Source organism: Micropterus salmoides, unplaced genomic scaffold, assembly GCF_014851395.1.
Source record: "Micropterus salmoides isolate LMB-PRFRI ecotype aquatic unplaced genomic scaffold, ASM1485139v1 Ms_hic_scaffold_2, whole genome shotgun sequence".
NCBI classification, from domain to species: domain Eukaryota; kingdom Metazoa; phylum Chordata; class Actinopteri; order Centrarchiformes; family Centrarchidae; genus Micropterus; species Micropterus salmoides.
Genome location: NW_024041150.1, coordinates 51,904,962 through 51,920,361, shown reverse-complemented (window position 1 = coordinate 51,920,361; position 15,400 = coordinate 51,904,962). Strand labels below are relative to the sequence as shown.

General features: G+C 41.1%; 1 protein-coding gene across 2 annotated transcripts; it reads left to right on the top strand.

Moving 5' to 3' along the window:
- Positions 1 to 2,903: 2,903 nt before the first annotated feature.
- On the top strand, positions 2,904 to 14,541 carry LOC119912657 (zinc finger protein 239-like). 2 transcript variants are annotated; one of them, XR_005446197.1, is made up of 3 exons: positions 2,904 to 3,171; positions 12,036 to 13,040; positions 13,103 to 14,541. XR_005446197.1 is itself a non-coding variant. In XM_038731941.1 (2 exons), exons 1-2 carry the CDS (start codon positions 3,079 to 3,081, stop codon positions 12,987 to 12,989), a joined length of 1,047 nt encoding a protein of 348 aa, XP_038587869.1. In that variant the 5' UTR covers positions 2,904 to 3,078; the 3' UTR covers positions 12,990 to 14,541. The 2 variants fall into 2 exon arrangements, 1 of the variants encoding a protein (XP_038587869.1); XM_038731941.1 differs by having other exon boundaries at positions 12,036 to 14,541.
- The last annotated feature ends 859 nt before the right edge of the window (positions 14,542 to 15,400 follow it).

The window sequence follows — 15,400 nt, the reverse complement described above, 5'->3', positions numbered from 1 at the left end:
AGTTTCTTATCTGAATTGATGGTTCAGAGATGAGCCAGCTGAATGCCGGTCCCTACCTTCAGCACCTTATAAAACTCTGTTAAAAACACTCAACTAAATACTATTAGTTTGCCTCAATAGTCACTAACTTTGTAGCCAGAAACTTCTCTGGAGATGGTCAAGAGTCGGCGCAAAAGAGTTTTTATTCCAATTAGGACAGAAAAAACCTGAGTAACATCCTTGCAAGTGGATGGAACTGATATTACGGTCAGCGAACCTCCCCTTATATTCACCTTTCAGGTGAGGGTTACACTTGGTCTCCTCCCAATCTCCACTTTTGTGTTCGCTGACCACTCCCTTTCCAATGGGGAATTTCTCATCCTCTGCTGCCATCAGTGGCCATTTACATGTATCGTTTTAACACTTTTTTTAAAACAAATTTTATTTTTAGCTGTTGTTAAACATAATTTGTTATTATAATATAGCCTGTTATATTTTTTAACACTCTGGATGAAACATAAGTATATAGTGTTGTACCTTTCACAAAGACTTGTGTGTCTACTACAGTGTACATTTCATCTCAGTCAGTGGTTACGTGACCTGCAGCAGGTCCTGCAGCAAGTGTCTACTTGATGACTCATTCTTACTACTACATTGTATGTTATCAGATCCTTAAGCAAAAACTGTGCCACATTTCCTTGGTACTGAGCAAACAATACATCAATTTATCAGGTGTTAAATAAACATTACCCCATCCGAACTAGACAAACAGTACCTGCCGTACATTAGCTAGGTTTTTGCATGTTCACAACTTGACGTGGCTTCATCAGCTTCACTTCACATGTAGAGACATTGAAAGGTTGTAAATTCACTTATTAAAACAGTCTATTAAAAAGACAGCAAAATAAAATTTGAGACATTAATTGAACCAGTAATGAGAATGAGTCATCCTACCATAAAATGAATAACATAAACAAGATAAAAATAATATAGGCATCATTAAAAATTACACAACAGAAGGGCCTTGACAGAAACAAAGTGTGCTTTATCTCAGAACAGCTGGTTTCTGCTCCCTTCCTCCCTCTGACAGCTGCGTAATATCATCTTCCAGTGTAAACAGTCTTGTTTCTTGACTGGCTCTTGTCTTAATTCTGCAGACTGGTCACACTTTCACTCTTCTTTATTTATTCATACACAAATATTCACTGTCTTGTGAACCCCTGCTGACAGACAGGTAGAAACATCTCAGTGTTTTTAATAACTGTGCCAGAACATCGTACCGCTGACCTGCCAGATGATGTTGTTTCTGAGCAGCCCAAGCTGTTGTGATAGTAACAAAATATGACACTCTAAGACAGATACTGGCTCTGCTGCACACCAGTAAATAAACAAGTGAACACTGAGCACAAAGCTTTAAAAGGTGAACACAGCCAACGAGTGCAGAAAGACTGACTGTGGACCTGTGAGGCTGAGCATGTGGTGTCCAATATATGTGCATTTGACTCATAACAGTTAAAAATAACACTGTAGCAGCTGGACAGAGGGTCAGTGACCTCCTAAGGGGAGAGTAGTGATTGATGGTTATGTAGGGACTGAACCCTTCTATGGAATTTGACCTCTAACCCCTGTTTTTGTTACCTCAGAATAGTACTGAACCCTTCTATGGTATCTAACATACACCTAAACACACCCTATATAAGCGATGTTTGATGTACAGAGAGACAGAGTGGTTATCGGGCTGGGTCACTCTCCAAGCTGCTGCAGAGCTTGTCATTGATACTGAACTCCTTGATGTAATAAACTTTTATGATCAAGAACAGTGTCAAGCGGGTTTCTTCTCAACACATCATCGCAGCATTATTGTTCGGACACCACAAGCAACATGTTCTCACCTGGTTCGTGGATAATTTAGTATTTTGGTGCATTTTAGCAGATTCCAGCTGAATAAACGATGGCATGCACTTTATTATTTTTTAAAGAAAATGTTGAACATGTTGAATAAAAGGTTGATTTTAATGTCAGTGACACAAACCGCTGACGGAGAGTCATTAACAATGAAGTCAGTCCAATTTTAAATAAAAAGGATTTAAACTACTGCTTTTGGTTTCAACTGTGGCATTCATTGTGTGTGTTTATGCATTGCTTTGACCAGTACTGGCACTATTACTCTTCACTCTTTGGAGGACAAGGACTTTTTCTTGAGTACCATCACTTCTCACAAGCTGCCAGTACTCGTGTCTGGCCTCTCCACCAGCGGATTCGGAGTAGGTAGAAGATTGGGTGCTTTTTTTATCCAAGCGTGTACATAAAGTTGCTCCTGGATAAGGCGGGGCATTAAAAAAGTTTGAAGTGATCCAACAGCAAACATGAACTTTTTGATTTTGTCAATTTATCACTTAGCATTAACAAATTAGAGACTAACTAAAACACCATGTAGACTATTTTTCCTTAATTAAATCTTAACAAAAAAAAAAGCGGTTTGATGGTCGGAACTGGGATATTTCCCAGTTGAAACTTCCGACATCAAAGTGTTCCAGGTGCACGGTGGTGCTGATGCCGAAAGTGAACGAAAACCATGGCTGACCGTAACAAAGTGTCCACACAGTTGCACCCTCAGCAGTGCTTTAGGTGTTAATTAAAAGGATGCAGTTTAAATGCAAACAACTGCCATAAATAGCCTGCACGTTACTAGTTCTGTGTACCGCTGGCTATATAAGTTGGTAGCCCTCAAGTCAGTCAGTGTTGTAGGTTACACTCCCTAATGTTTAGGCATTTTAAACAGTAACTTTTATGCAGAGAAGACTTTGAGATTCTTTTCTGTAGCCAGCTACCTAATAACATATTTCTACATCAATATACATGCAGAACAGGTTTTACTATATGACCGTATGTATTATTTTAATTTAAATAGATGCAAATATACTTTTTGTTGCCTTTTAGTTTATGGTTTACCATTAACGTAAACATTATGTGCGCTTCCATTGTTTTGTGACGTCATTCAGCTGCTACTCGATACGGAAGGACGCGTCACTACCCTGAAGAGCTCCGACAGACACAGAGGAGACCTGCTGGATCTGAGAGACCAGGACCAAGAGCGGGATGGAGGAGGACAACCAGGACCCGGAGCCCCGGAGCAACAACGTCCCCGGAGGACAAACAGCAGGCTCGAGCTCTGATAGCACCGATGTTCAGGTCAGTGTTCATGAACACAGCTAGCAGCTAACAAGAAGCTAACGTGGCGTTAGCTCGGCCTGGTTCCGACACGTAGCTTCATATTGACTGTAAACAAGATGTAATGTAGCAGGATTCAACAGTGGAGCCATCAGAACCCCGTATCTCTACAGAACCCACACTTAATGTGACGGTCGGAACCGGAGGAGGAGGAGGAGCAGGAGGAGGTCTCTTGTAGCATGTAGCCTGCTGCCTGGGTGTTAGCATGCTAGCTAGCTGGACAAAGCTACAGTTAACATCCGGTTCGGCAGTTAAGGGAAACTTGAGTTGGTGAGCAACGATCCTCCTCCGTGTTCTGCTCCTCTTACTGTTGTGAAGGCTGTTAATTATTTTAGATGGAGCCCGAACGCTGTCTGAAACCCACTTTAGATGTATTCAAACTTTATTTTAGTTGTTACAGTAATATAAAGGGTGATTTTATGTTTGTTTACCAACATGTAGACCACATAGGATCAGGTCCAGATCAAAAACCACTATCTAGAGCGGTTAAATCTGTACTAGATCATTATAGAGATCTAAAATTTCTTTAAGAGACAAAAAAATTAGCTGGTTCGCTGGTGTGTCACAAAAGCGTTTAATTGATACAATGGAACGCAGATTATTTTTCAAATCTAATGATGTGTGATGAGATTTTATAACAATTTTAAGAAATGTTAAATGCTGAATTGAAAAAAAATTGAGCATTAAACACTAAACCTGCATTCTGATTTTTTTTTTTTGCACCTATTTATGGAGAACATGTTTTTATTTTTGTAAAGACATACACAAAATTCAAGTGGCAGGTGACAATTGCCTGTTAAGGCCCCCCAAAACAGTCACAAAGGTGACAAGGTTGCAAGGACAGGTCCAGAGACAGCAGGTTTTGCACACATTGTTGAAGGGTCCTAGAACAACCCCACATCAACAAATAGCCCCTGTGGTATGTAGAAAAAAAGACTAAGGAATAATCATACCAAGTTAGGATGGTGAGATGATTGAGTGTTCTCACACACTCTGTCAGATTGGAGTGTTGTTTTTTTAGACAAAGTTGTCTAAACAGCAGGTCACACCAATTCTGCGTTTTCGTTTTACAATTGCGACCTTTTTCTACGTTTGCACCTCCCGTCCAGACTAAAATGGCAAAAATAAAGACCTAAAACAGAGAAGGGCTTTAGAAACGGTGACGCTGAGTTTTTGACAGGGTATTTTTATTAAAATATTTTGTACTGTCCAAATAACACTTGTACTGTGGATGTCACGATGTAACTCCCAGTCTGTCACCACACTCCCGTGGTACATTCTGTAACAGTCCCAGCTAGGGCTTTTACATATTGATTATTTTTCAAGTCGATTAATTGACTTAAACGACTAATTTTGTTTATTCTAAAGAAAGAAAAGTTGCCTATTACTCAATTAACATATGAATTTATCCAAAATAAATATAAAAAACATGTCTAATCAATAAATCTATATTTTATTCAATCATCCAGATGAATAACATTAGAATAATGACAATAGCAGCAAATCTTAAAATGAATCAAATTTCCACATCACTGATGAACAATGACATTAATTAGGCTACGTTACTTAAAACTTTAAATGTTTCTGACATGGATTCATTTCAATATTAAGTAATGCATTATGATAATGTGATAAACACCTGAAAGGACTCACAGACTGTACAGACAGTCACAGATTGTCTGTAATTAGATTCAGCTGTTTTCTCGCTCATACATGGCCATTAAATAAACACAATATATGAAACAGCCCAACATTAGATGACACGCGGTGTGTTGTAACGTTACGTTACCATGGCAGCAGCGGGACAGAAATTACTTTTAACATGAAGGCAATAAACATTTTAACGGATGTGCCGTGCTTGTGTGGCAACAGAAAGTAAACACGATTTGCGGTGCTGCCGACTAGACAAAGTGCTGCGGGATACTTTTGTTTCAAGTGTTCATGTTGCTTCTCGTATTTGTGGACAGCAGTTGTGCTGCAGTGAAGCTGTTCAGACAGCTCACGGAGCAGCATGTTGTTGAGTGTCTGTCTGAAATACTCTAACTAAACTTTAGACGGTTGAAGGTACGGCTCGTAGCTGGAGCTTGTCCGGGAGAATCCCACACCGGATGCGGCGACGTATGTCGACGAATCGCCCCAGCCCTAGTCCCAGCTCGTTATTGGTGCATGCCAAATAAAATCTGGTGTGATTCTTCGGCTGCATTACTTTATAACTATGGAATAAACCATCTGCTTCATGTTTACACCGGCACGTGTATACCCTGTGTACGTGAGCGGCCACCAGATGTTGGTGTGGACGGAGATCGTATTTGTTTTAATTCATTTTAATAGAGTAGTGGAGATAGGGCCTTTATATCCAGTAGCAGTAAGAGCTACATGGGGGTGGTGATGGCGCAATGGATAAGACACATGCCTTTGGTGTGAGAAACCCGGGTTTGATTCCCACTGTGACCCATCCACCATTGTGCTCCTGAGCAAGACCCTTAACCCCTAGTTGCTCCAGAGGTGTGCGACCTCTGACATATATAGCAATTGTAAGTCGCTTTGGATAAAAGCGTCAGCTAAATGTAAAATGTAAATGAAACACTGATTGTTTTAACGATTTTTAACCTTTTCTCTTCCTTTTTGTGTCATTAAAGTTACTTTTTTTTAGCTGTTCTGTAACATGATTCATTATTATAATATAGTCTTTTTGACACTCTGGATCGGAAATTCACCAGCAGGTTTCAAACTCAATCTTACCGTAATTTTTAAAAGTTCTACATGCATAATTTGACACCATTAAAACTCAAACACACATAATTGTATTTTTTTTTTAAAGATTAACAAGAGAATAACATAGGGTAACATATCAAACATAAGTATATAGTGTTATAGACTTGGTGTCTACTACAGTGTTGTACATGTCATGATCTCATTCACTGGTTACGTGACCTGCAGCAGGTGTCGATGATTCATCCTTACTACTACATTGTATGTTATCAGATCCTTAAGCAAAAACTGTGCGACATTACCTAGGGGTTGAGCAAACATTACATGTGGTACTCTAAGCAAACAGTACCTGCATACGTTAGCTAGTTTTTTGCATATTCCCAACTTGACATGGTCTCAGTTGCTTCACTTCACATGTAGAGACATTGGAAGATTAATGATTATTTAGCAGCCTATCATTCTTAGGCAAAAAAAATTACACAAGCGCTGATAGTGAGTTAAAATCCCCTTATTATCATCGATATGCGATCCAGTTGGCACAAGCCTACTTTGACTCTCTCAAGAGTAGCCTTTAGGGATGGTGATCGTAAGGAGTTTGTTAAAGTATGGAGCCTGTAAATCAGCAAAAATGACAATTAAATCCTATTTCTTGGCGAATCGTCGATTTTCGACGCCAGCCACGGGCACACTCGTGGATGAAAACTCACCATTTGTACAACTTTCAATCAGTAATGTGTTTAGAGTGCACAAGTTGATCGGATTAATTCTCTTAGAGGAGGTCGTTAAAGTACGAAGTGTTTAAAAGAGATATAGAGAGATAGATATATAGACAGATGCTGAGCCGGCCTTCTTGCTGTTGGAGGAGGTTGCTGACGTAAGCGTGTCGACTCATTTCCGTTTCCGGTGCTTGTGTGTTGGTAGCGTGTTGTGCTGCTCTCGCTAAATACCAGTTACATTTGTTGGATTACAGCGGCCAACTGTCCGCTAAACACTTATTCTTACAGTAATTTTGCTTAAGCACTCGCAGTTCTTTCCATCTTTTAGTGACTGCTGTTCAATCTTAGTTGTTCAAAAGTTTTGGTAGCTGACGCTACAGTACTTTAGCTTAGCCGTTAGCGACTTTAGCTTAGCAGCTAGCGATGGCTTGTCCTTCTCCCTCTCTCTCTCCTACTTTCTCCTGCTCGGTGTGTCAGATGTTCAGTTACTCCTCTGCCTCCTTTAGCGGTAATGGTACGTGTAATAAGTGTAGTTTATTTATAGACATGGAGACGAGGCTCAGTGATTTAGAAGTCCGGCTCTGCACCTTGGTAGATCAGTCTTTAGCTACTGTAGCTAGCCAGTCCCCGGGAGTTGGTGCGGGTCGGCCTGAGTTAGCCTCTGGTAGCCGTCCCCCGGCATCTCCTGTGCAGCCAGGAAAGGGTGGCTGGGTGACTGTCCGAAGGAGGAATAGTCGTAAGCATTCGAAGTCCACGGGGCACCATCAACCTGTTCACGTTTCTAACAGATTTTCCCCACTCAGCGACACACCCGCTGAGAAACCATCTCATCATTGGCAGCTCCATTTTGAGAAACGTGAAGTTAGCGAAGCCAGCGGCCATAGTTAAGTGCATCCCTGGGGCCAGAGCGGGCGGCATTGAGTCTTATTTGAAACTGCTGGCTAAGGATAAATGTAAATACAGTAAGATTGTTATTCACGTTGGCGGTAATGACTCCCGGTAACGCCAATCAGAGGTCACTAAGATTAATGTTGAGTCGATGTGTACATATGCAAAAACAATGTCGGACACCGTAGTTTTCTCTGGACCCCTGCCAAATCTGACCAGTGATGACATGTATAGCCGCATGTCGTCATTCCGCCGCTGGTTGTCGAGGTGGTGTCCAGCAAACGATGTGGGCTTTGTAGATCATTGTCAGACTTTCTGGGGAAGACCTGGTCTGATCCGGAGAGACGGCATCCATCCCACTTGGGAAGGAGCAGCTCTCATTTCTAGAAATCTGGCCAAGTTTATTAGTGGATCAAATCCATGACAACCCAGAGTTGAGACCAGGAGGCAGAGTCGCAGTCTAATACACTTCTCTGCCCTTCTTTTTCAGCAGTTACCCACCCAAAACCCTACGCAGAGTCGCAGTCTAACACACTTCTCTGCTCCTCCATTTCAGGAGTTACTTAGTGAAAATCATATAGTGACGGTGTCTGTCCCCCGACCATCGAAATTATTTAAAAAGGTAAACAGAAGAGGAGCTGTGCATAAAAACCTCATAAAAATTAAAACCACAAGAGCAATGGTGCAAACTAATAGGAAAATTAAATGTGGACTCTTAAACATCAGATCTCTCTCTTCTAAAGGTGTACTAGTAAATGAACTAATATCAGATTATGATATTGGTTTATTTTGTCTTACTGAGACCTGGCTGGTGATGGAGAATATGTTAGCCTAAATGAATCCACCCCTCCCAGTCATATTAATACTTGCATTCCTCGAGGCACAGGCCGAGGACATGGAGTTGCAGCTATCTTCGACTCTAGCCTACTAATCAGCTCTAAACCTAAACTAAACTCTAACTCATTTGAAAGTCTTGTTCTTGGTCTTTCGCACCCAAGTTGGAAATCACTGCAACCAATTCTTTTCATTATAGTGTACCGAGCACCTGGCCCGTACTCTGAATTCTTATCTGAATTTGCAGAATTTTTGTCAACTTTAGTCCTTAAAACGGACGAAGTTATTGTTGTAGGGGATTTTAATATTCATGTGGATGTTGAGAATGACAGCTTTAGTACTGCATTTATCTCTCTGTTAGATTCCATTGGCTTCTCTCAGAGTGTTCATGAACCGACTCACCGTTTTAACCACACCCTCGACCTTGTTCTGGTATATGGTATTGAAATTGAACATTTAATAGTGTTCCCACAGAATCCCTCTTTGTCCGACCACTGTTTGATAACTTTTGAGTTTGTATTGCTGAACTACTCGCCATTGGGCAAAAATTTCTATACAAGATGTCTGTCTGATAGTGCTGTAGCTAAATCTAAGGATGCGATTCCATCAGCTCTAAATTCATTATCAAGTCACAAAGTAACGGAGTACTCCTATGATAATTTCAGTCCCTCCCAAATCAATCATCTTGTTGATAGTGCTGCAGGCTCGCTGCGAATGACACTCGACTCTGTAGCCCCTCTATAAAAGAAAATAATAAAACAAAGACGGTTAGCTCCATGGTACAATACTGAAACTTGCAAATTAAAGCAAATATCGCGGAAACTTGAGAGGAATTGGCATTCCACCAAACTGGAAAATTTTCATTTAATTTGGCAAGATAGTCTTAAAACTTATAGGAAGGCCCTCCGTAATGCCAGAGCAGCGTACTACTCGTCATTAATAGAGGAAAATAGGAACAACCCCAGGTTTCTTTTCAGCACTGTAGCCAGGCTGACAGAGAGTCACAGCTCTATTGAGCTTAATAATTTCTTCATCTAAACCATCAACCTGCCTCTTTGACCCCATCCCGACTAGGTTGCTTAAAGATGTTTTACCCTTAGTCAGCACTTCTATACTACATATGATCAATCTATCTCTATCAACAGGCTATGTACCACAGTACTTTAAAGTAGCTGTAATTAAACCTCTTCTGAAAAATTCCAAACTTGATCTGGATGTTTTAGCCAACTATAGACCTATATCTAATCTTCCATTTCTCTCTAAGGTTCTGGAGAAAGCAGTTGCTAAACAGTTGTGTGACTTTCTACAGAGCAATAGTTTTAGCACTGGTGAAAATTACTCATCATTGCATCAGACAAAGGACTCGTCTCTGTACTGGTTTTATTAGATCTTAGTGCTGCATTTGATACCATTGACCATCAGATCCTATTGCAGAGACTGGAACATTTCACTGGTTTAAGTCCTATTTATCAGATCGATTTCAGTTTGTACATGTTAACGATGAGTCCTCCATGCACGCCAAAGTTAGTCATGGAGTTCCACAAGGATCTGTCCTCGGACCAATCCTCTTCACTTTATATATGCTTCCTTTAGGCAATATTATCAGGAAATATTCCATAAACTTTCATTGTTATGCAGATGATACTCAGTTATATCTATCGATCAAGCCAGATGAAACTCATCAGTTAGCTAAACTTCAAATGTGCCTTCAGGATGTTAAAACCTGGATGACCTGTAATTTTCTAATGTTAAACTCAGATAAAACTGAAGTTATTGTTCTGGGGCCTAAGCACCTCCGTGACGCATTATCTAAAGATATAGTTTCCCTGGATGGCATCGCCCTGGCCTCCAGCACCACTGTGAGGAATCTTGGAGTTATCTTTGATCAGGACATGTCGTTTAAGTCTCACATTAAGCAAATTTCAAGGACCACCTTTTTTCACCTACGTAATATTGCAAAAATCAGGAACATCCTGTCTAAAAATTATGCAGAAAAACTAGTCCATGCATTTATTACTTCTAGGCTGGATTACTGCAATTCTTTATTATCAGGCTGCTCGAAAAAGTCCGTTAAGACTCTTCAGCTGATCCAGAATGCTGCTGCACATGTTCTGACAGGAACCAGGAAAAGAGATCACATTTCTCCTGTTTTAGCTTCTTTGCATTGGCTTCCAGTAAAATCCAGAATAGAATTTAAAATCATTCTTCTTACCTACAAAGCTCTTAATGGTCAGGCACCATCTTATCTTAAAGAGCTCATAGTACCTTACTACCCCACCAGAGAACTGCGCTCCCAGAATGCAGGGTTACTTGTGGTTCCTAGAGTCTCCAAAAGTAGACTAGGAGCCAGAGCGTTCAGCTATCAAGCTCCTCTCCTGTGGAACCAGGTTCCAGTTTGGGTTTAGGAGGCAGACACCATCTCCACATTTAAGAGTAGGCTTAAGACTTTCCTCTTTGATAAAGCTTATAGTTAGGGCTGGCTCAGGTGAGTCCTGAACCATCCCTTAGTTATGCTGCTATAGGCCTAGACTGCTGGGGGATTTCCTATGATGCACTGAGCTCCTCTCTCCTCTACTTTCTCTCCCTCTGTATGCAACCTCATCCCATTATTGCATGTTACTAACACAACTTCTCCCCTTTCCGGTAGTCTTGTGCTTTCTCGTCTCTCTCCTATCTCCTCCTATCACTTCCTGCAGGTTTTCTGGCTCTGGAGCTGTGGAATCTGGATCTGTGGCTGCGGGTCACCTGCATGGTTCTGCTCGAGGTTTCTGCCTCTTAAAAGGAAGTTTTTCCTTGCCTCTGTCGCCTAGTGCTGCTCTTGGTGGGAATTGTTGGGCTTCTGTAAATAACATCATAGAGTACGGTCTAGACCTGCTCTTTTATGAAAAGGGCCGTGAGATAACTGTTGTTGTGATTTGGCGCTAAATAAATAAAATATATATATATGAGAAAGAGAGAGATAGATAGATTTAATTGTCCCTTATTTTCAGATCACAATGATGACAGTTGTGACTCCTCTCTCCTCTCCCTCTCTCCCTGCTCCTCTCTCTCCCCCCTTAAACCCACAGAACCTGCCTGAGCTTTCCAAAACAAAAAACAGCTACTTCAGAGTTCATCATCGACTCATGATGCCTGTGCTCCTTTGTCTCCTACATATTTGGGCTACAGCCTTTTGTTGCAGTTTTTATAATTGAAGTAAATTTATGAAGATGCTGTTCTGTTTTTGTAGTTTATTCCAGGGGAAAGCTATAATTGTCAAGCTATAAGATGTCCACAGTAACCAGGCAAAGGCTTCTATGGTTTAAGTCTCTAAGACAGAGGGGGTGGAATTTGTTGCCCATGTTCCTGACTAATTAAATAAATATACAGTATACTGTATAATGCTACATGATAAATAATAGGCTTCAAATAGATCGGTGATTGGTATTGGCCGACACTGCTTTCAGCAATCTGTGATTGGCCCAAAAAATCCTGATTGGAGCACGTCTATAGTATACTAATTGTTCATTTTGTACGCATTATGCAGTGAATACTGACTGAGTAGTAGGCAGTATGTTGGTATGCAATGTCGAACACAGACATGCTCTAAATGTTGTTTTATGGTTCTAGATAGCTCACTCCACCATGACATCTCACTCCCTGTCTTTCTTTCTGTATGTCTGTCTGTTGATATAGAAACAAAGAGGAAGACATAGACTCAAATGTCACCGCTGTCAGCACTGTGACAAATCCTTCACAACATCTGGATATTTAAAGATTCATCAGAGACTTCACACTGGAGAGAAACTGTACAGCTGTGACCAGTGTGAGAAAGCTTTCACTACATCTGGTCAACTTAAAGTCCACCTGCGTGTTCACACTGGAGAGAAACCGTACAGCTGTGACCAGTGTGAGAAAGCTTTCACTCAACCAGGTCAACTTAAAATCCACCTACGTGTTCACACTGGAGAAAAAGCGCACAGCTGTGACCAGTGTGGAAAAGCGTTTAACCAGTTAGGTCAATATAAAATCCACTTACGCTTTCACGCAGGAGAGAAACCGTACAGCTGTGACCAGTGTGGGAAAGCCTTCAGTACACTACACCACCTAAAAACACACCAGCGCGTTCACACTGGAGAGAAACCGTATAGCTGTGACCAGTGTGGGAAAGCCTTCAGTACCCTACACCACCTAAAAACACACCAGCGTGTTCACACTGGAGAGAAACCATATAGCTGTGACATATGTGGAAAGGCCTTCTCTCAATCAGATCAAATCAACAAACACAGACGTGTTCACACTGGAGAGAAACCCTACTGGTGTGAACAATGTGGGAAAACTTTCGGTCGGTTTGATAAGTTAGAAAAACACAGACGTCTTCACACTGGAGAAAAGCCGTACTGGTGTGAACAATGTGGGAAAACTTTCCGTGGGGCTGATAAGTTAGAAGTCCACCGCCGTGTTCACACTGGAGAGAAACCGTACTGGTGTGAACAATGTGGGAAAAGTTTTGCTCAATCAGGTAACCTAAAAGCCCACCGACGTGTTCACACTGCAGAGAAACCGTACAGCTGTGACCAATGTGGGAAAGCGTTTAAAGAGAGTCGTACACTTAGAAGCCACAAACTCATTCACACCACATTGTTGTGATTTTTTAAAGTCAAGTTAGCCGTTTCCTCATGCTTATCCTCCCTGTGTCCCGTGCAAGAGAGTGAAAGACTAGAGTACCACTCAGCATAGCTGCCACAGAGGTTGCGGTGTAGATATTATCTAGATATTTTCTACGTTACATTAGCATGTAGCTGACGCATTTAGCCAAAGCTTACAACTTACGCTTATAACTGCTATATATGTCAGAGGTTGCACGCTTCTGGAGCAACTAGGGGTGTAATGCTATGTTAAATACATCATATTTTAATATTGGACTACACAGATAAAATCAGAAGGAAGGAAACAGATGTTTGTTGTTACTCCGGTTTCACACACAACGCAAATTTTCAATTTCCGTTGCACGAGTTTGACCGCTGGACTACTCGCACAAGTTTTCCACACTCGACAATGCAACAGCATAAATAAACAACCTGCCATTACTACAACTGTATGAACACAAAATGAACATTTTTCTGCGATGTAGTTAAAACAAATGGATCAAACGGATGACGAACTAATAAAAAATAAATAAAAAATATCATGATGCCCATATGTAAAAAATATTGTTATTATAATGCATTTTATATTTTATATTGGTAATACAATGACCCTGTGCACAATTACATGAAAACCAATTAGTATTTAGAAGACAGTGATGGTAACTGCAATGAGCCCAACAAACGACGTAAATACAGTTTTAAGCGTTTCTCCTGTTCTGACACTTAACTTGATAGCTGCTGGATTTAAAATGGAGAAGATATTCTGGTTGGTTGACTAAACAGCGTGACGCGTTATCATGTGCAGTGGACGAAAACTGGGAATTTGAGAAAGAGTGCACCTCTTTTGTGCACCTCCTGCCTCACCTACTACACCAACCTTTCTGCCAAGAAGTAGGATTTGGTGCATTTAGCTGCCTCTTGTGCAAACATTTTTTTCCTTCTTAAATCTTATTTTTTGTCGGCACCACATAACTTTTTTTCTGTCCTTCCGCCACATTTACCATCTCTGCTGTGCTTATCACATAACCCAGCGCTGAGTTCAGCCCTGCCATAACGTTTGGAGATTGAACTCACCCCAGACAGAAAGTAAACTTTGATCAACGACGTTGAGCCAATCAGATTTCAGCAAAAACGAGGATCAGTCCAAGTGTGGACGGGCTACTTGTATCCATCCATCCTCCATTTCAAAAGTATTGGTTTGGCCCAGTTTGATGGACACAGACAGTGTTCACTGCAGCAGACTGGCCGGCCAGCGCGGTTGCAGATCATGAAGTAAAACATTAGAAATGGGCTGACTGTTCGGGAACACTCCCGCTCGCACAATGGCCGGTCCGCCCCTGGAGTCTGCAGACACATAACACACAGCAGCAGAACAACGTGTAGCATTTTTACAAGAACAGCTAACAATTAAAGCTTCAGTTTACAACCTGTTAGCAGACAGACAAACCAAAGCTAAAAGTTAACTCACCCAGCGTTCCAACACAGTCTCACTCCCTACTCGTCAAATGTTTGACGCATGGTCAAGGCCCTTTGTCGTCGCTTTTTAAAGACTTGGGTAGCCCTTTTGCATCAATTATTGACGTTTAAGGATCTACAGTCAAGTTAGCAACGCTTAGCAACAATAAATATGCAATATCCGGTTACACTTTCAAGATAAAACGTAACGTTTCGATACACGCATAATTAAAGTTGTGAAACGTTGCAGTTTCGTTAGGTTTAGGCACAGAAAGTACTTGGTTGTGTTTAGGCAACAAAACTACTTGGTTAAGGTTAGGAAAAGATCATGGTTTGGGTTAAAATAGCTATGTATGTCAATTAAGACTTAAGTTAACTAACGTTAATGTCAATTTACCTCACTCGCCTAAATAAAAACATTTAATGTTTTGTTTCGCACGGGACACAAACCCTGTTCTCCTGCTTCAAGGTCCGGGTTCTGGCCCTCTATCCACCCCAATCACCTCCTTACTTCGTCTTTTCTCTTAAATATCATACTTGCCTTTACCACCAAAAACTGACACAACAGGGCTTCCCTCAATACGTCGAACTATGACGTCAAAGGGATCCCTAGTGCGTCACAAACTGACGATTATGGCTCTTGACCAAGCGTCCATATTTGACGACTTGGGAGTGAGACCGGGTTGAGCGTTCACTAGAAGGTCATTTTCCCTCAGTGCTCTCATAAAGACATAATGTGACCAGACTTAAGAAAGACTGAAAATCTCCACAGCGCTGTCTTCACCATGTTGTCATTGACCCAAACAAACCCACATGTTTGTTTGTTTTACATGTGTGTTTATTTGTTTTACAACAAGTGTGTTGTTTCACAACGCACTCAAAGAGGATCAGTTTCAGCCTTGTTGGATAAAAGCCGTATTGACAACCAAACTCCAGGATGAAGACTCATCTCCTCTG